Source organism: Mus caroli, unplaced genomic scaffold, assembly GCF_978045245.1.
Source record: "Mus caroli unplaced genomic scaffold, Mus_caroli_1 scaffold_11, whole genome shotgun sequence".
Classification (NCBI taxonomy): Eukaryota; Metazoa; Chordata; class Mammalia; order Rodentia; family Muridae; genus Mus; species Mus caroli.
This window is the reverse complement of record NW_028227266.1, coordinates 18,250,548-18,271,542: the sequence shown is the minus strand read 5'-3', so window position 1 is coordinate 18,271,542 and position 20,995 is coordinate 18,250,548. Positions and strand designations below refer to the sequence as shown.

At 48.5% G+C, this 20,995-nt stretch overlaps 1 protein-coding gene across 2 annotated transcripts; it reads left to right on the top strand.

Moving 5' to 3' along the window:
* The first annotated feature begins 1,202 nt into the window (after positions 1–1,202).
* Ap1m2 (adaptor related protein complex 1 subunit mu 2) lies at positions 1,203–18,396 on the top strand. 2 transcript variants are annotated; one of them, XM_021172280.2, is made up of 11 exons: positions 1,203–1,326; positions 3,119–3,275; positions 3,477–3,544; positions 7,509–7,787; positions 7,871–7,997; positions 10,443–10,591; positions 10,687–10,758; positions 14,503–14,661; positions 15,565–15,690; positions 17,322–17,397; positions 17,976–18,396. In XM_021172280.2, the coding sequence occupies exons 1-11, from the start codon at positions 1,285–1,287 to the stop codon at positions 17,996–17,998; spliced, it is 1,278 nt and encodes a 425-aa protein (XP_021027939.1). In that variant the 5' UTR covers positions 1,203–1,284; the 3' UTR covers positions 17,999–18,396. The 2 variants fall into 2 exon arrangements, with proteins under 2 accessions (XP_021027939.1, XP_021027940.1); XM_021172281.2 differs by having other exon boundaries at positions 10,449–10,591; positions 17,976–18,395.
* Positions 18,397–20,995: the final 2,599 nt, after the last annotated feature.

Genomic DNA, 20,995 nt, shown 5'->3' with positions numbered 1-20,995 from the left:
CAAAACAACCAGAATAAGAGAATAGTGGCCTGGTAACCTGGCTGTGTAGCCCTGAGACTGTCTGTGCTCCGCTTCCTCCCAGGTGGTGGCTGAAAAACTCTTCATACAGGCCCCACGCCTCTGCTTTAGGACAATTGCCTTGGGAGATCCTCATAGCTGCATCTGGACTCCCGGCCTGTTAAAGGTCAGAGCCCGCACCGATGTCCAAACGGGCTTTGTCGCCCCCTGGCGGCTGCGCAGGAAACGTTTCTTCCACAGCGGAGCGCCATGTAGATGGCTAGGCTAAGGTTTAGATGGGTTTTTTTTTCCCCATCACCTTCCGCAAAACGGTATCCCAGCAATGGGAAAGCAGAGACAGAATGATCTTGAGTTTAAGGGTAGCCTAGGATATTTAAAAAAAAAATGAAATTAGAAAACGGAAAACAAAGTCAGACCTGTTGGCTCGTGACTAATCACAGAACTTGTAAGGCTGAGGCCAGTCTGGACCACACAATGAGCTCCAGGCCATCCGGGTTATCTCAACCTTTCTTCTAGAATTAATAACACAAAACAAACAAACAAAAATAAACAACACGAGCGAAGCATGGTGGCGCCTTTAATCCCAGCACTCGAGAGGCAGACGCAGGTGGACTCGAAGCTAGCTACGGCTAGCTACACAGAGAACTGTTTTGAAAAAAAAAAAAAAAACAACTAGCAGCAACAGCAATACTAATAATAACAACAGAAACAACTAAACAATTAAAATGTTTAGTGTAAGAAGGATTAACATTACTGAACATCTACTGGTGGGCACCGGGTCACACATAGAAACAGGGCCAAGTCCTGTTGAGACTGGTATGTGTGGGTGAGAGAACAAGTTACATAGACACACGAACAGACAGATGCCCTGGTGGGTGGATACGCGTATGTATGGTTGGGTTAATGTAGATGTGAATGTGTATACGTATGTGGGAGGGGGTGATGGATGGATGGATGGGTGGGTGGGTGGGTGGGTGAGTGGAAGCGGAGCGTGGATGGATACATGGGTAGGCGGATGCGAGGATCGATGGAGAACTTGAGACAGGACAGCAGTCGCGGCTCCTGGAGCAGCCTTGGCATTTGCCGCCGACCGTGCCGCTCACCTGGCGGCCTCCCCTTTAAGACGCATTCACCTGGCGGCCTCCCCTTTAAGACGCGCTCACCTGGCGGCTCACCTGGGCGAAGGCGCTTCCGCAGGAAGAAGGAAGCCGCAGCGCTGCCGCCTCTGCAGCTCGCTCTCGCCTCCTAGCTTCACGGGCTGCCACCATGTCGGCCTCGGCAGTCTTCATTCTGGACGTCAAGGGCAAGGTGAGGCAGAGGGCGAGGGATCGAGGTACGCCGGGTGAGCCCGCGGGCCTAGGGCTCAGGACCCGGAGCCGGGGACCCGCCCTCTCCAGCCAGCGTCTGTGGCAAGGGGCTTCACCTCTCTGAGCGTCATTTTCCGTGTTTGTAAAATGAGATGCCCACCATCTGAGCGCCCTGAACCAGTGAGCACAGTCCTTCTGCAACCCTGGGGCTCAATAAATGCGCCAAGTGTTAACTCTCTGGCTATCCTTGCGAGCTTCTCCAGTGGCGATCAGAGCGGTAGAGATGAAAACAAGAGCCCTGTAATGCAATGACAGCCTGTTCATGTGCCTCAGTGGTCAGCTGGCTGGCCTAGCACACAGACCTAGGTATGGTCCCAGTGCACTGCATAAGCAGCCATAATTCCAGCATTTGGGAGGTGGAGGCAGAGGGATCAGGAAATCAAGGGAGTTTGAATCCGGCCTGAGCTACGTGTGTGAGTGACACACTGTCTCAAAAACAAAACAGGCTCAACAAGCCCAGGCACCGGCTGCCTAAGCCTGGTGACCTGAGTTTAAGTCTCAAACCCACGTGAAAGGGAATGGAGACCACACACACACACACACACCCCAGGCATCAACATTCTCTCTCACACACCATGCACACAGAAAATAATAGTGCCCGTGAAAAGAAGCTAGCTATAAGGACAAGGGGGTCAGGTGTCCTACCATGCACCTGTCATCCTAGCTACTCTGGAAGCCGAGTCATAGGGATGACCTGAGCTCAGGAGGGCGAGGCCAGCCTGGGCTACAATAACAAGACAAAACAAAGAAATAAAATAACCTTGAACAAGAACAGCTTAGGAGGGGAGGTTCAGTTCCACTTCTCTGCTTTTTGTGGACATAGTTTAAACCCTCAACTCCTTCAGCCTGGAAAGTGGAGACAAAGACGCCTGCCTCAAGGCTGAGAGGTGACAGGCACTGGAACTCCTCAGCAAAGATTCCTCCTCCTCTTCCTCCTCTTCCTCCATGTGTGTGTGTGTGTGGGGGAGTGGGGTGGAACCCAAGCTAAGCCAGCACACTGCCACTAAATTACATCTTTTAAATATTTATTTATTTGTTTATTATATGTAACTACACTGTAGCTGTCCTCAGATACTCCAGAAGATGGCATCAGATTTCGGTTATGGATGGTTGTGAGCCACCATGTGGTTGCTGGGATTTGAACTCAGGACCTTCGGAAGAGCAGTCGGCTTCCTCCTGCCTCCCCCTCCCGAGCCCAGCCCCAGCATAACACTCATTAGTAGAAAGTTGATACTTTTAGCTGTGGGTATCGAGTATCCCCATAACACACATGAAGACAGGCATACAGAGCTTGGGTCTTAGCTGGGCCCCTCAGATAAGTCTGCGGGTCCCACACGGCGCTTGGCATGGTGGCAGACACCTGGGACCCCAGCACTCTAGAAACTAAGGCAGGAGGATTGAGAAGTTGAGACCCGCCGGGGCTTCATAGAAAAAGTGGCTGGATCAATAAGAAAAGACAAGACAGGTGGGGAGGTAATGTACTTGGCAGAGAGCTGGTAATAGAATCTCTGGCCAGGGCGGAAGGAAGCAGGAGGGTCCGAGAACTTCAAGGTCATTCTCTTCCTTCTGGATTCAAGGCCAGCCCATGCTACTGCGTGAGGTATAACCCCTTCTATAACACAAAAAAGAGGCCAGTGTGTATGGGGGGAAAGGAGGCTTAGGAGAGAAGTAGACATCCGAAGGCCCTAGGTCTGCGCAGTGGTGGTGACCGAGTCCTCTCTCCCTCCCCTTAGCCTCTGATTAGCCGAAACTACAAAGGTGATGTGCCCATGACAGAGATTGACCACTTCATGCCGCTGCTTATGCAGCGTGAGGAGGAGGGCGTGCTGGCCCCGCTGCTGAGCCACGGCCGAGTGCACTTCCTGTGGATCAAACACAGCAACCTGTACTGTATCCACCCCATGCTGGGCAGGAGTGCCGAGAACCGGACTCAGAGGGCAGAGACCCGAGAGCAGAATCTGCACAATACATGTGCCGTAACTCAGGTTGTGCCTGGGTTAAGGGGCAGTAGGAATGGGTGGGGGGATAGCAGGGGACATGTAACACCACTCCATCAAAAATGTCGCTTTTTCCTTAACCTTACTGCACCAGTGGTGGCCACCACGCTGAAGAACGCTAATGCCTCTCTGGTGTACTCCTTTCTGTACAAGACTGTGGAGGTAAGTGCTGGTCTCTCATTGGCTAACTGCTCTGTCTGTCTAAGACTATGGAGATAGGTGATGGTCTCTCATTGGCTAGCTGGTCTGTCTGTCTCCTTGTGTTTACCCCTGTCAGGTGCTGTCTTCTGACCATCCCCATCTAAACCTCTTCACACCTCTCACCCAGCACAGCACTACGGGGTACAAGGTGTAACCCCTCGTCTCCACTGTGTGGCCTGCAGGAAATCCCTTGTTTCTGTGTCTGTGAATGTGACAGGGTGCTATTGTAAGGGGAGGGAAGAAAAAGAGCTAATGTAACAGAGGAAGTGTCTCCAACAGAAGACACAGTGGATGAAAAGGCTTTGAGGTGTGAAGAGAGCCAGGCTAAGGGGTGTGAGCAGAGCGAGGGTCAAAGGCCGGGGGAGGACGCCCTCCCTTCCCAGGAGATGCGGGTTAAGCATCCGTGTGCTTGGTGCTGGAAGGGCTCCGGATGTCAGAATCTTTGCGTATGTGTTGTGACATATTCTAGGGGTAGGACCAAAGACTTGAAGAAATGTATTTGGGTTTCCGATATACATGAAACACCTTAATTCATGTTTCTCAGCCTGAGGGCTGTGACCCCCCTGGGGTCAATTGGCCCTCTTCCAGAGGTCACATAGTAGATATTTATGTTACAATTCACAAGAGTAGCAAAATTACAGTTATGAAGTAGCAACAAAATAATTTTATGGTTGAGGTCATCACACCAGGAGGAACTGTATTAACGGTTGTAGCATTAGGATGGTTGAAAACCACTGGCTTATATATATATCTTGAAGGTATTTTTTCTTTTCTTTCTTTTTTTTGGGGGGGGCAGTGTCTCACTTTGTAGTCCTGGCTGACTTAGAATTTGGTATATAAACCAGGCTAGCCCTGAACTTACTTCTAGGTGTGGAAATTTAAGGCATAAACCACTGTGCCCAGCAGGAGAAAATTGAATATTTTTTATAATTTATTATATGTGTATAAAAGTTCCTGAATGTATGTTTGTGCACCACATGCCCCAGGAGGCCAGAAAAGACCAAAAATTTTATTTGCTTTTTCTTTTATGTGTTTATGTGTGTGCCTGAGTGTGTGCTTGGGTGTGTGTGTGTGTGTGTGTGTGTGTGACTGCAGAAGCCAGAAGAGGACATTGGTTTTATTGGTTCTGAAGTTTCTGCAGGAATTTCTGAGCAGCTGTGTGAGTGCTGGGAACTGAACCAGGGTCCTCTGTAAAAACAGCAAGACAGCAAGCACTTTAACGATTGCACCATCTCTCCAGACCTCAGAAAGGCTTTTTATTCTCTCCAGACCTCAGAAAGGCTTTTATTATTTTATGTATTTTTTTAAAAATTTGAGACAGGATTTCATCATCTAGCTCTATAGTGCCTAGAACTCAGAGACCTGCCTGCCTCTGCCTCCCAAGTGATGAAATTATTATTATTACTATTATGCATATTAATATATCATTAAAATAAAATCAGGAATAGTTTGCAGTGGTGCTTGTTGGTCATGAAGACCTGAATTCAGTCTTCTTCAGTGTCTACATAAACAGTTGTGTAGTGCTTGCCTGTGCTGTGTTTGAAGTACTGGGGAGGTGGAGACAGGTGGATTCCCTGGAATTTGCTGGCTAGCGACTGAGCCTAGCCAATGAGCTCCAGGAACAGTGAGAGACCCTGTCTCAAGAAAACATACAAAAAGGTGGTGAATAATAGAGGAAGACGGGAATCGACCTCTGGCCTCCGCACACATGCACTCACGTAAACATGTACACATACTACACAGGTACACACACATACAGAGACATATGTATACACAACACACACACAAAAGCATACGTATACGCAGTACGCTCACATTCACCCACACATACTACTGCTAAATGTCTCCCTGGGGAGTTGTAAGCAGTGTCGACTGCTCCTGTGTGTGGTCCCACTCACAAATCAAGGTGCAGTTCCACCAGAGGTCACTCTGGGGAGCCCATGAGTTCCTGCTCTACCGACAGGTCAGACTGTTGTTTTGGGCAGGAGGACTGCAGGTGATGTCATTTACTTTTATATGTTTGATTTCCGAGACAGGGTTTCTCTGTGTAGCCTTGGCTGACCTGGAACTCAGTCTGTAACCAGGTAGGCCTCAAACTGAGGTCCAGCTGCCTCTGCCTCTGCCTCTGCCTCTGCCTCTGCCTCTGCCTCTGCCTCTGCCTCTGCCTCTGCCTCTGCCTCTGCCTCTGCCTCTGCCTCTGCCTCTGCCTCTGCCTCTGCCTCTGCCTCTGCCTCTGCCTCTGCCTCTGCCTCTGCCTCTGCCTCTGCCTCTGCCTCTGCCTCTGCCTCTGCCTCTGCCTCTGCCTCGCCTCTGCCTCTGCCTCCCGAGTGCAGGGCTTAAGGCGGTGGATCACCATGGCCTGTTCTGTCTGTTTATTTTTGAGACAGGCTGTCATGTAGCCCAGCTGCCCTCGGATCACAGGTGTACCTGGTTTGTTTTATATTGAAATCACTTTTGCATCTGTTAAGTTCCTTCTTTCGTGAATGTGTGTCTGGGTCTGAGTGTGAGCATGGGTGTAGAGACCAGAGGACAGCTTGCCTTCCAGCTCATGAGCCGCTGGGATAGTACTTAGCTCGTCAAGTTTGGCAAAAAGTTCTTTACGTGCCGAGCCATCTGCCTGTTCTGTTTTGTTTTGACTTTGGTTTTTCTGTGCTGAAGGATTGCATCCGTGAACTCTGTCTTACTCTATCCATGCTCCACGTCACTATCCCTGTATGTCGCCTTACAGATGGTTTACTCTATCTGTTTGTGACTCATCACTAGCCCTGTCACCTGACTGATGTACAAAGATTCACGACGCATACGCAGTACACACATTTTTAAAATTTACACTTTATTAAACATTTATTTACTTTTTAATGTATATGGGTGTTTTGCCTGCATGTATGTCTGTGCATGTCGTGTGTGCAGTGACTGCAGAGGATCTCCTGGGACTGGCATTACAGACAGTTGTGAGTGGCCATTTTGGTGCTGGAAACTGAATATGGGATATACCCAGGCCCTCTACAAGAGGGGCTCTTAACTACTGAGCCGTCTCTCTAGCCGCACACTTGTTTTGTTTGTTTGTTCATTTGTTTTGTTTTGGTTTTTTTTTTGGTTTTTTTTTTTTTTTTTTTTTTTTTTTTTTTGGTTTTTCGAGACAGGGTTTCTCTTTATAGCTCTGGATGTCCTGGAGCTCATTTTGTAGACCAGGATGGCCTCGAACTCAGAAATCCGCCTGCCTCTGCCTCCCGAGTGCTGGGATTAAAGGCGTGCGCCACCACGCCCGGCTTGTTTTGTTTGTTAAGAAAAGATCTACTTAGTTGTGGCTGCAGAGCTCACTATCTAGACCAGGTTGACCTTGAACTCACTAAGGTCCACTTGTATCTGCCTCCTGAGTGCTTGCACTAAAGACACGAGCCACCATATTTGGCCTCCACACATTTTTGTTTTAAGGGAGAGCAGGATAGACCAGACCTCTCATTCTAGATCTTTGAAGGCTACAGGAAGACGATGGAAAGTTCATGGCCAGCCTAGGTTCCTCAGCCAGACCATCTCAAAAAACAAAATCTGGCGTGTGGCTCCTCAGTAAAGCCCCTGTCTGGAATCCCCAGTGAGGGGTCAGGGTGTGGCTCAGTGGTAGAGTCCGGATCTACAAGTGAGGTGCTGGTTTTTCTTCTGCCCCAGTACCATAGCCACACCCAGAGAAGCTGTCGTCCACTCGCTCTGGCTGGCTTCAGGTGCCTCACGGCACAGGTCTCACTGCCTTCCCCTCTCTACACTCCACACCCTTGATCTGTCCCTTTCCTCGTTACATTGCTCTGGGAGAGAGGTGCAGGTCCCTTTGTCTGCAGTCCAGGCACACAGTAGGCAATGTATAATTGCTTACTGACTGGCTGAGGGCATCCCCAGCTTACGTAGTGACTGTCTTGGGACCCGTGCCCAGGTCTTCTGCGAGTACTTTAAGGAGCTGGAGGAGGAGAGCATCCGGGACAACTTCGTCATCGTGTACGAGCTGCTGGACGAGCTCATGGACTTCGGCTTTCCGCAGACCACAGACAGCAAGATCCTGCAGGAGTACATCACGCAACAGGGCAACAAGCTGGAGACGGGCAAGTCTCGTGTACCACCTACTGTCACCAATGCGGTGTCGTGGCGCTCTGAGGGCATCAAGTACAAAAAGAACGAGGTCTTCATTGATGTCATCGAGTCTGTCAACCTTCTGGTGAGTTCTATGCCTCATGTCCTGGGGGAGGAGCGGGGACTCTGTACCTGTTGACACCCCATATTGGGAAACCCCCTTTGCAGGTCAATGCTAATGGGAGTGTCTTGCTCAGCGAGATTGTGGGCACCATCAAGCTGAAGGTGTTTCTGTCTGGGATGCCAGAGCTGCGGCTGGGCCTCAATGACCGAGTGCTCTTTGAGCTCACTGGCCGTAAGATTGGGGGGAGGGAGGGACCTCTTCCTGGGAATAGGCTAGGAAGCCACCAGAGGCCTCCTAGACAACAGCCAGTTCTGAGATAAGTGTTAACATTCCCTCCAATGATTGCATGTCGGCAGCAAAGTTCACCTAACATTTGCTTTCTTTGTTAATGAGCCAGCTGCAGACCAAACCCATTTCTGGCCTTGACATTCTAGTGGGGTTGCAGGGGACAGGTTAATAATATTTAAACATCTCACAGAGGCTGGCATGAGGGTCCCTGCCTGTCGCCTCAGCACTCTGGAGGCTGAGGCAGAAGGGTTAAGAGTTCAGGGTCATCTTCTCCTTGTTAGTGGGAGCTCTATGAGAAGGGGACAAATGGGAATTCCCAGGGGGCTAGCCCAAACCAATCAGCAAGTTCTAGGCCAAGGAGAAATGCTATCTGGGGCAAAACCAAAACAGGGTGGATGACACCGGAGGAAAGACATCTGACATTGTCCTCTAATGTCCATGAGCACATGTACACATGTATGCAAATGTATATATATATATACACACACACAGTGAAATAAAACCAACCAAACAAGAACCAGGTGGGCTGGTGGGCAAACATAGTGCTACATACGAGTAATCCCATCACTTGGGAGGTAGAATCAGGAGTTCAAGGTCATCTTCAGCTACTCAGTGAGTCTGAGGCCATTGTGGGCTATATCCCATCCTATCTGAAAAGATCACACCAAAACACAAGAAACAGAAGCAGGGCCCATACAAGCAGAGGAACAGGAGACATGACTCACACAGTAAAGTCCTTGCACACCAACATGCAGCCCTGAATTCAGATGCCCAGAGCACATAAAAAGCAGACATGGGGTCCGCTGTGGTTTCCCACCCCTTTAATCCCTGCACATAGGAGGCAGAGCAGGTGGATCTCTGAGATCAAGGCTAGCCTTGGTTGCATAGCAAGTTCAAGGACAGCGAAAGTTACATAGTAAAAACCTGGCCCCCAAAACAAATCAAGTCAAATACAAAAGCTAGGCATGGTTGTGTTTATCTGTAACTGTGGCACTAGGGGAGTAAGGCAGGGGAGCCCCAGAATGTTCTGTGCAGCCAGGCTAGCCAGTTCAATGAGACACCTTGTATCAAAAGATAAGACAGGGCCAGAGAGAAGGCTCATGGAAAAATCACTTGGCTTCCAAGCACATTGGGCTGAGTGAGATTGCTAAAACATGGGAAAACGTGAGTGCTGGTGTGCGTCTGAGACTGCAGCACTTCCTTCAGATTGCTGTCTGTTTATTATTTATTTGTTATGTGGATGCATTGTGTGGGCGTAGTGCCCACGGAAGCCAGAAGAAGCTATCAGGTCCCTTGGGCTGGAGTTACAGAGGGTTGTCAGCTCCCATATAGTTGCTGGGAACTGAACCTAAGTCCTCTAGAAGAGTAGCCAGTGCTCTTAACCACTGAACCATCATCTTTCCATGAAGCCTTGGCACTCCTCTGCTTAGCGGAGGCAAAGGCAGGAGAAACTCCCAGAAGCTCAGTGGCTACCTAGATTGGAGGGCACAGTAGATCAGAAATTGAGATCTGGTGCCTTGGTGCAGTGGGAGGGAAGAAGAGAATCAGGCAGACCACAGCAATGTGTTCAAAGAAAGGGGCGTGTCACTACGGCCACAGACACTTGCCAGCAAGCCTGACCATCTGAGTTCAGTCCCCAGGCAGGACTCCTGGCAGAAAGAGAGAGCTGACCAAATACATTGTGGCGAGCATCCCCCACCTACCAAGTAAATAAATTAATGTCATAACCTAGAGAAGTTAGGCACTGATTAGCCTCTAGTTTACACATGAACAAACATATGAACATATGTGTTACATACGTACACGTAAATATACTTACAGTATACACATAAAGGAGAAATTAGGACCTGCGCAGTGGCTCAGTGCATTTCTTGGTCCTGCCAAGGACCTGAGTTCAGTTCCCAGCACCTATAGCAAGTATCTCACAATGATTTACAACCTTAGCTCCAAGAGATCTGACAACATCTTCTGGCCTCTGTGGGCACCAGCACGTGCGTGCATATAAAATCACCCAAACACACAAACCGTCGTCTAATTAAAAATACTAAAATTCGTGCTGGGTATGGTGGCTCCCGGAGACAACTAGATCTCTGTGAGTTGGAAACCAGCCTGGTCTACATGTGGAATTCTTAGACACCCAAGGCTATTTTAGAGAACAGACAAACAAAAATCCTACTAAAAGTTTTAGGAAGATAAACTCTAAATCCAGTGAAATGAACATAGAGAGCAGACGCTTAGGGATGGGGTGCAGACTCTGGGCTTGTGTTTCATCTTCCCACTCAGCCCAGGCCCGTGGGGATGGCAGGCAGTTCCTCCTCAGCTCCACAGTGGGGATGGCGGGGCAGTCCCTCCTCAGCTCCGGGATCACTCTTCTTGCTCCACTCCGAGTTTCAGGCAGCAAGAACAAGTCTGTGGAATTGGAAGATGTGAAATTCCACCAATGTGTGAGGCTTTCACGCTTTGACAACGACCGCACCATCTCCTTCATACCCCCAGATGGGGACTTTGAACTCATGTCCTACCGGCTTAGCACTCAGGTGAGCCATGACCCAGCCCAACACGAAGGAGAGGTAGGTAGTGGACGGAGAGAGGATGTCAGAATTTGTGAGAACCGCCTTCTCTTCTGCTGCAGGTCAAACCCCTGATCTGGATCGAGTCAGTCATTGAGAAGTTCTCCCACAGCCGAGTAGAGATCATGGTGAAGGTGAGCCCAGGGGAGGCTTTCTCAGTGCAGGTTCCATGGCGTCTTCTGACTGGCTGCGCTCCTGGCTGCGTATTCAGGATCTCTGTTGGTTTTTAAGTCCTTTTCCCCTTAGTTTTGTTGTGTGTGGTGTTTTGCCTGCATGTATGTTGATATGCAAGACGTGCTCACGGAGGCCAGAAGAGGGGATCGAGTCCCCGGAACTGGAGTGATGGACGGTTGTGAGCTGCCATGTGGGTGCTGGGAGTCAAACTGGAATCCTCTGGAAGAGCAGCCAGTGTTCTTCACTGAGCTATCTCTCCAGATTTTATATATGTATATATATTTATTTATTTTATCATTTAGGACAAGAGCCTGTCCACACCATGTCTGCTACTCATCACTTGAATTACTACCACTGTGGGTCTACTGAGAATTTTCCAAAATTTTTAATTAAGTGGGGAAACTGTTAAGTTACCTACAGAAGTAAATGACAAATGTCTGTGGCTGTCTCAGACACACCAGGAGAGGGCATCAGATCCCATTACAGATGGTTGTAAGCCACCATGTGGTTGCTGGGAATTGAACTCAGGTCAGTGCAGTCAGTGCTCTTAATCGATGAGATATCTCTCTAGCCTGTCTGGGTTTTTTGTTTTGTGTATGTGTGGGTTTTTGTGTGTGTGTGTGTGTGAGTTGTATGGTTTTTTTTGTTTTTTGTGTTTTGTTTTTTCTTTTAGAGCAAGATCTTACTATGTAATCCTGACTGATCTCTGTGTCGCTTAGGAAAACCTCAAATTCAGAGATCAGCCTGCCTCTGCTTCCTAAGGAATGGATCTAGAGATGTATCCATATTCTCAGCCCTTACTTATGTGTTTAAATTTTTAAAGCTTATTTATTTTTCTTTCATGTGCACTGTGTTTTTGCCTGCATGAATGTCTGTGAGGATATTGGATCCCTGGAACTGGAATTATAAATAGTTGTGAGCTGCTATGTGGGTTCTCAGAATAGAACCCGGATCCTCTGGAAGAACAGCCAGTGCTTGTAAGCACTGAGCTGTCTCTCCAGCCCCTTAAGACTTGTTTGTATTTTTTTTTTTTTTTTTTTTTGGTTTTTCGAGACAGGGTTTCTCTGTGTAGTCCTGGCTGTCCTGGAACTCACTTTGTAGACCAGGCTGTCCTCGAACTCAGAAATCCGCCTGCCTCTGCCTCCCGAGTGCTGGGACTAAAGGCGTGCGCCACCACCGCCCGGCGACTTGTTTGTATTTTATGTGAATAGATCTTTGTCTGTGTTTATGTATGTGCAGTCTATGTGCCTTGGAGGCAGGAAAGAGTGTGAAATCCCATGGAACTGAGCTGTAGATTATTGTGAACTGCCTTGTGGGTGCTAGGAACCAACGCTGGGTCCCCTGCAGTAGTAACACGTCATCTTAACCAGTGAACGATCTTTCCAGATTTTTTTTTTTTGCCTTTTTTTTTTCCCTTTAAGAAAGGGTTTCTTTGCCGGGTATGGTGGTGCACGCCTTTAATCCCAGCACTCGGGAGGCAGAGGCAAGCAGATTTCTGAGTTCAAGGCCAGCCTGGTCTACAAAGTGAGTTCCAGGACAGCCAGGGCTACACAGGGCTACCTGTCTCAAAAAAACAAAAAAACAAAAAAAACAAAAAAAAAGAAAAAGAAAAAAGAAAGGGTTTCTCTGTGTAGCCTGGGCTGTCCTGTCCTGGAACTCACTATGTAGATCAGGCTGGCCTCAAACTCAGAGAAATCCACCTGCCTCTGTCTCCCGGGTGCTGGGTGGGATTAAAGGCATGTGCCACTAGCTGCTTTCTTCGTGCAGGGTCTCATTTTATAGCCCTGGCTGGCTCTGAACTTACAAACATCCTCTATACAGGTTTTTATACCTAGCTTTAAACAGATTTTCTTAGCTTACATGTTTATTTCTTATTTATTCATGTATATGTATGAATCTGGGTGAGGGGTCAGGGATGACCTGGAACTCCTGACCGTCCTGCTTCTTTCTCAGTTCCAGCATACAGTTGTTGGATGTCACACTTGGATCCTTATGTGTCTGTTTGTGTATTTGTAAAATTTGGGGGGAACAGGATTGTTTGTTTTCCCTCGTTTTGTTTTTGTTTTTTCCAAGACAGGGTTTCTCTGTATAGCCCTGGCCATCCTGGAACTCTCTATAGATCAGGCTGGCCTCAATCACCAAGATTTATCTGCCTCTGCCTCCCAAGTGCTGAGATTAAAGGCATGCACTACCATCACCAAGCTATTTATTTTTAGACAGGGTCTCACTATGTAGATCTGGCTATCCTAGAACTTATTATAGACCAGGCTGGCCTTAAAAGTAAAGGAGATAGGCCTCCCTCTGCCTCTGCCTCCCAAGTACTGGGGTTAAAGGCATGTGCCACTGTACCTGGCTACTGCTTATTTTTATTACATTGTAATTTAATGGGGGGGGGGTGTTTCAAGGGTTTCTCTGTGTAGTCCTGGCAGTCCTGAAACTTGTTCTGTAAACCAGGCTGGCCTCAACCTCAAAGGTCTACCTGCCTGTGCCTCCCACATGCTGGGATTAAAGGTGTGTGCTACCATACCGGGCCATTTCTATTTTTGTTTATTGTGTGTATGTATATGTGTGTGGGAAGGCACATGGCATGGAGGTAAAAGGACACTTACAGGAGTTGCTTCTCTCTACAGTGTGGGTGCCAGGGATTGTGTTGGGAACAAAAAAAAGGGGTGGGCGGGGGAGAAGTGGAATAGGAAAAAGATGCCCACACCCCGCCAGAGTTTTCCTATTCTCTGGTCAGTCAGGCGTGGGAGGGCTGTTACCTACCCTATCCACTCATCCCTGAGTGGGCATTCCTCTATCCCACTCTTCAGGGGGTGGCCAAGGGGCAGCCCTGCCTGGGGACCTCCCCAGAACTACTTTGCTAAAGCCACCAGGGTTGTGGGAGAGAGGGAAGAGGGAAGAGGTTCCCAACACTGACCAGAGTATGCAGCGGAACTTGAAGGAGCAGAGCAGAGACTCTCTATTCTTTAAGAACTTTATTAAAGAAATGCAGGGGGGAAGAGAGAAGGGAGGGAGAGAGAGAGAGAGGGAGAGGGAGAGGGAGAGGGAGAGGGAGAGAGGGGAGAGAGAAGACAAAGAGAGGGGAGAGAGAGGGTGAGAGTGAGGGGTAAGAGGTAAGAGTGTGAGAGTAAGAGAGAGAGGTGGGGGCTGAGCACCACTTGTTATAGTCTTCATTGTTGCTAGGTAACTGGGGAGGAGTTTAGCCTGAAGGTCAGAAGCTTAGGCCATTGCTTACGTGACTACTGACCATGCTTCTCTTGTGGGGGCTGTGGGAGGTGGTACCTTAGGCAGGAGCCAGAGTTCCAGGAGCATGAGGGAACACCTACCGTGTCATGTAGGTGAATTATGACCATCGGGGTTCAGACCTCAGCTCGACTGGACACCCGCCTGCAATTCCCCACAGGATTGTGCTCAGGGCCTCGGCCTTGGCAGCAAGTCCTTAGGCCTGCTGTGCTGTCTCACCAGGGCCTCTTACACGCTAGGCATTTACTCTGCCACCAGGTTAGATTCCCAGCCTTTTTTATTTCCAAAAAGGATCTCACTTACTTGTCTAGGTGGCTTTGAACAGTCTCTATAGTTCAGGCTGGCCTTGAACTTGAGATCCTCCTACTTCAGCTTCCAGAGTAGCTGGGATCACAAGCATCCACCACTAAGTCTTGCTCTGTAGTGAATTCTTTTTGCCTCCTGCTCTCTCCTGGCAGGCCAAGGGTCAGTTTAAGAAGCAGTCGGTGGCCAATGGCGTGGAAATCTCTGTGCCCGTTCCTAGTGATGCAGACTCTCCGCGCTTCAAGACCAGTGTGGGCAGTGCCAAGTACGTGCCTGAGAAGAATGTTGTCATCTGGAGCATCAAGTCATTCCCTGTGAGTGCTGGGAAAGGTGGGGCCCTGGTGGGAGGGACTCCAGTGGGTGGGGTTTTCCTAGGTCACGTGACAGGGGAGGAGCCTGTCAGGGTGAGTATACATGAGGATGACATGGATGTGCATGGCTGTCCTGAGGAAGGGGAAACCCGGGCTGTCTGCTTCCAGATTGGTACACTCAACGTGGTGGTCCATGCTTGTCCTTCTCCTGTTTGGGAGGTGGGGGCAGGAGGATAAAGCATTCAGACTTATCCTTGCCTAAGCGACTACTTAATCTAGCCTAGGCTGCTTAAGACTCAGTTTGAAAAATCCAAACCAAACCAGACCAAACCAATCAAAGGTGGGGAAGCTGAGACCTCCTGAAACAGCACCTTCCCTGCCCCACAAGTCCTTCAGAGATAGGCCTTGGCTCCTTGTTTCTCCTTCATAGACTGAGCTCATCTGTGAGATGGATTGGATGACAGTTGGGTTGGCCCACATTCGTTTTGTTTTTGTTGGTTTTTGGACAGGGTGTCACTATGTAGTCATGGCTGAACTGGAACTTGCTATGTAGACTGGGTTGGTTTTGAACTCATAGAAATCCACTTGCCTTGGCCTACCAAGTACTGGGATTAAAGATGTGTGTGTGTGTCACAGTGTCCAAATATGACTCACATTCTTAGAGCACTAGTAGCTTTATTTTATTGTTACTGTGTGTGTGTGTGTATGAGTCTGTCTATGTGTTTCCTCCAGATTGAGGAACAAGAGTTAGCACCCTTCTCTTGCCTATACAAGCACTGACTTTCTATGGGTCTCAGCCAGCACTCTTGAGTTTGAAGTCTGTGCAATGAACCGGTACACTGCAGTGAGGGTGGTCTGAGAGACAGGGGATAACTCAGAAAGGCTGATTCTTCTGTGTATCCACAGGGGGGCAAGGAGTACTTGATGCGTGCCCACTTTGGCCTCCCCAGCGTGGAAACTGAGGAGGTAGAGGGCCGACCACCCATCGGGGTCAAGTTTGAGATTCCATACTTTACCGTTTCTGGCATCCAGGTGAGGACCAGGGGTGGGGAGGTATCCTCCCTGCCTCCCTCTTGGCTAAGTCACCTCTCAAATCAAGTCTCATATATTCATTTGAGCCTTTATTTATTTTATGTATCAGTGTTTTCCGTATGTCTGCATTCCATGTGTGAGCATTACCTGTAAAGGTCAGGAAATGGTGTCAGATCTAGAGCTGAGAGCACCCTTCTCTTGCTTGTACAAGCACGGACTTTTTCTATGGGTCTCAGACAGCACTCTTGAGTTTGAAGTCTGTGCAATGGACATGTACACTGCAGTGTGGGTGGTCTGAGAGACGGGATAACTGAGGTTTCCCTCCACCGAATGGATGCTGTACTCTAACTCAAGTCTGGAAGAGAAGCCAGAGATCTTAACTACTGAGCCATATCTTCAGCTCTGTCTTAGGGTTTCTAGGGATTGCTGTGACAAACACCATGACCAAAATGCAAGCTGGGGAGGGAAGGATTTATTTGGCTCACACATCATTGGAGGAAATCAGGACAGGAGCTCAAGCAGGGCGCAACCTGGAGGCAGGGCGGGAACCTGGAGGCAGGAGCTGAGTCAGAGGCCATGGAGGGTGCTTCTTCCTGGCTTGCATTTCATGGCTGGCTCAAGGTACCTCCTTATAGAACCCAGTACCACCAGTCCAGGGATGGTACCACCCACCATGCTGGGCCCTCCCCCATTGATCACTAACTGAGAAAACGACTTACATCTGAATCTCATGGAGGCATTTCCTCAACTGAGGCTCCTTCCTCTCTGATGAGTCTAGCTTGTGTCAACTTGACACACAATAGCAGCCAGTCCAAGCCCCCTTTTAGTTTTTGTTTTGTTTTTGAGGTAGGAATTTGCTGTAGCCAGGCTGACCAGGAACTTGGAAACTTGCTATGTAGACCAGGCAGCATTGTACCATAGAGACCTACCTGTTCTGCCTCCAAGTGCTGAGATCTGAGGTGTGCACCACCACACCAGGCATTTTTATTTTGTAACCCATGCTAGCCAATGACTCGACTCTGAAGTTCAGGCTGGTCTCAACTCACTATAAAGCCAGGCTGGAATCAAATTTATGGCGTCCTTCTGTGTAGATTTCCAAGTCCTGTTTGAAATTCATGTGTCCTCATGCTAGGTTCTCCATTTCTTCTTGTCTTCTACCTGGGAATGCTGTGTCTTCTGTTCTCAGGCTGTGACTTTTCCTCTCCACCTGTCCCATCTACATGTGCACCCCTCCCCTGTCAGTCACTATTCACCCCTGCCTTCACCCACCCACAGGATACCTACCCTCCTTATTCTCTTGACCTGTTCCCCAGCTCTGTTCTGTATTCTCCTGTCTGCTCCTTTCCCCTACTCTCCTGGATCACCTTTGCCCATATCATGCTCAGACTTGCAGTTAGTACCATCCTAAAGTGTGCCCTGTATGTTTCCTTGACATAATCCACCGCTTTTCCTTCTGACTCTATTCACCTCACCCTCCCTCAAATAGTGGGGATTGAATCCAGGGACTGGCACATGCTAGGCAGGGACTCTACCTCTGAGTCTACCCCAGGTACTCCTAGAGGACGCTAAAAGGGAGCTCACTGCTGAACCACATCCCTAGTCCTTGGCCAATGCTCTTTACGTTCTTCCAGGTCCGTTACATGAAGATCATCGAGAAAAGTGGGTACCAGGCCTTGCCCTGGGTCCGTTACATCACGCAGAGTGGTGGTAAGATGGCGGGCGGGGCTTTCTGGGACAGTCCGGTTAAGGAGGTGGAGGGTGTGGGGACTGAGGACTTTGATGCTGTTTGGGGCAGTTCTACATTTTAGCATGTCTAACACCAAACCTGTCCTTACCGTGCTTCCTTGGGCTTCAGCTTATACATCTTTTAAAAGGAGTGGCTGGCCCACTCCAGGGTGACAATGAAATCCAGCAACATTTAGCTGACACTTAGCACCTCCAGATGCTGCCTGGGTGTGGGACGATCTGACCAGGTAGAGGTGTCTGTGTAATCGATCCTGATCTAAGAAGAACTTTCTTTTGTGTGTGTGATTGTAAGGCTAGAAACCAGGGTCTTACACATGATAAGGAGGAGCTCTGCCATCCAGCCACATCTGGAATTCTAGGCATGGTTCTGCTTTTGAGCCATGTCCCAAGCCTATAAGCCCTAGTAAGCACTGTGAAGTATTTGCAGGGGTGATTCTGTGTGTTAGGGCCCAGGATAGATTCTGTGGGTGTTGGAAGACTCTCGTTCTTTCCCCTTTCTCAGCTTTTAGATGATCCCTGCTCATTTTTTTCCCCTGCAGATTATCAACTTCGTACCAGCTAGAAGGGAGAAGAAGTGGGGCTTCCATCTCCCCAGATACCAGCTGCAGACTTTTAAGAGCTGTGTGTGTGTGTGTGTGTTTGTGAGTGTGCACACGCCAGTGTGTGCAGGGTTAGGGCACTGACTTAACACATCCTTGCTGCCCACACCTAACCCCTTTTACCTCTCTCAGCCATCTGGGGTGGTTTCTTTGTGTCCCACCCTAATTTTATATGAAGAAATATAAGAGGGCTGAACTCTGCTGCCTGGCCCGCCCCCCATGAGTGCCTTCTTGCAGTAAACTGCCTTGGGCAGATCTAGGGCCCACCTTTTATAGCTGCTGAGCCGAGGCCACTGGTCCTCCATCTGGGTTTTAGGGTGTCATTAAAATGAATCTAACAGCTGTGAGTGTGCTTCTTTGGTAGGGACTGGGAATGACCGGCGCTTGTGGGGGAGCCTCCACTGATTACTCGTCAATCTTTTTCATTCTGGTTCCTCCACAACTTTCCATTTATTCCCTATGACTGTCTGACACCCTCTGTAGCCACGGCAGTTGCTGTACAATCTGTCAGTACATTATTAGCCTGCTTAATCCTGGTGGCCTTCCCATCTTGTTAAAAAGTTACTGCAGGCCGAGGTATGTTGTGCACACCACCACACCACCCCTGCCCACCTTCCTGCCCCCCTGGTCTCCCTCTCCGTACCGTACTTTATACTTTCGAACCTCTGGCCCTTTGTATATGCAGCAAGTGCCTATTTTATGATATCTTTTTTGGTGTTTTTGTTTTGATTTTCATTTTTGAAGATAGGGCCTGGCCGTCCTCTGACTTCCAGCGTTCCTCCTGCCTCTGCCTCCCACATGTGGTGATGACAGGTATGAGGCCCATGACCGGTTGTTTTCTCCTGTTTTGCTTGTATTTTTGAGACAAAGTGTCTTGTAGTCCAGGCTGCTCTCAGGCTTTTCCAGGAGCAATGAAGCCCTTGCTTCCAAGAGACTTCAGACATGCACAGCATCTCCATCTCCAGCTTCTTCTGACTTCAGGAACAGATTTTAAATATTTATTTTATGTGTGTGTATGTGTGTGTACCTGTATGTGGGTGTGCATAGGTCCGTGTGGGTGTCTGCAGAGGCTTCAGATCCTTCTGGAGCCACAGTCACAGGCAGCTGTGAGCCCTCTGGTGTGGGTGCTAGGAGCCAAAACTCAAGTCCTAGAGAAGAGCAGTATGTCTTTTATTTTTTTATTTTTTTTATTTTTTTATTTTTTATTTTTTTTAAACTTTTTTTTTTAAAGATTTATTTATTTATTATATGTAAGTACACTGTAGCTGTCTTCAGACACTCCAGAAGAGGGCGCCAGATCTCGTTACAGATGGTTGTGAGCCACCATGTGGTTGCTGGGATTTGAACTCCTGACCTTCGGAAGAGCAGTCGGGTGCTCTTACCCACTGAGCCATCTCACCAGCCCCAGTATGTCTTTTAATGAATAAGTCTTGTCTTCTGTCTGCGTTGTTTTGTTTTGTTTTGTTTTTAAAAGACAGATCCTTAGTCTGTAGCCCTGGCTGTTCTGGAATTTACAATTTATATCAGACTGGCCTTGAACTCAGAGATCCACCTGCCTCTGCCTCCTGAATGGGAATGCTGGGATTAAAGATGTCTACCACCATTTGAGAATCTACCATTTGAGATTATATTTGAGAGTTTTGAAAACTGGCCATCTAGCCCAGGCTGGCCTACAGCTTAATCCTCCTGCGATGGCCACCTCAGGAGCTGTGTCTGTGGGATGGGACAGATGGCTACCTCAGGAGCTTCTTGGTAAAACTCACCTCCGACAACCACATGGCAGACCTGGTCAGGCTGAGTTTCTGTTCAACAAGGACTGCTTAACCTGAGCTAGACCATGATTTTCTCAGTAATTAACATTTCTAGCTTTAGTCTATTTTGGGGGGGAGGGATTATTTTTGGGTTTTGTTTGTTTTCGAGAAGGTTTCTCTGTGTAGCCCGGACCGTGCTTGAACTCACTCTGTGGACCCAACTTGCATTGAACTCAAAGTTTGCCTGCCTCTGGGAATGAAGGCCTGAGACACAACATTCTCCCCCCCCCCATCCCCCACAGGCTTTAGTCTCTAGATGTGGTGGCAGCGACCTGTAATCCCAGCACTCAAGAGATAGAGGCAGGATGATCTGAAGTCTGAGATTAGTCTAGATGTAGTAAATTTGAGGCCAGCCTAGGCTATAAAAGACCTTGTCTCAATTAAAAAAAAAATGTTCGGGGCAGTGGCTTATAGATCAGTTAGTGGAGTGATTTCATCACCTCCCTGAAGCCCTGGGCTCCGTGTGCAGCACTACATGGACTGTACTATAGTAGCACTGGGGAGTGGCATTCAGAGGCTCAGGTGTTATCCTTGGCTACATATTGCAATTGGAGTCCAGCCTGGGCTATATTAGACCCTTAAAAAAGAAAAAAAGAAAACCTTAAAAGACAATTGCCGGGGCTGGTGAGATGGCTCAGTGGGTAAGAGCACCCGACTGCTCTTCCGAAGGTCCGGAGTTCAAATCCCAGCAACCACATGGTGGCTCACAACCATCTGTAACGAGATCTGACTCTGTCTTCTGGAGTGTCTGAAGATAGCTACAGTGTACTTACATATAATAAATAAATAAATCTTTATAAAAAAAAAAAACAATTGCCAGGGCTGGCGAGATGGCTCAGTGGTTAAGAGCGCCGACTGCTCTTCTGAAGGTCCAGAGTTCAAATCCCAGCAACCACATGGTGGCTCACAACCATCCGTAACGAAACCTGATGGGAAACCTGATGCCCGCTTCTGGAGTATCTGAGGACGGCTACAGTATCCTTACATATAATAAATAAATAAATCTTTAAAAAAAAAAAAAAAAGACAATTGCCAGACTGGAGAGATGAGATGGCTCACCAGTTAAGAGCACCCACAAGGCAGCTCATATCTGCAACAACAGTTCTAGATTCGGCACCCTCACACAGACATGCATGCAGGCAAAACACC

Bases quoted from the DNA above. Each gene is read 5' to 3' on its own strand.
- Ap1m2 (XM_021172280.2), top strand. From the start codon at position 1,285: ATGTCGGCCTCGGCAGTCTTCATTCTGGACGTCAAGGGCAAG. The intron at 1,327-3,118 runs GTGAGGCAGAGG...CCCTCCCCTTAG, and splicing joins TTCTGGACGTCAAGGGCAAG to CCTCTGATTAGCCGAAACTA. The intron at 7,998-10,442 runs GTAAGATTGGGG...CTCCACTCCGAG, and splicing joins GCTCTTTGAGCTCACTGGCC to TTTCAGGCAGCAAGAACAAG.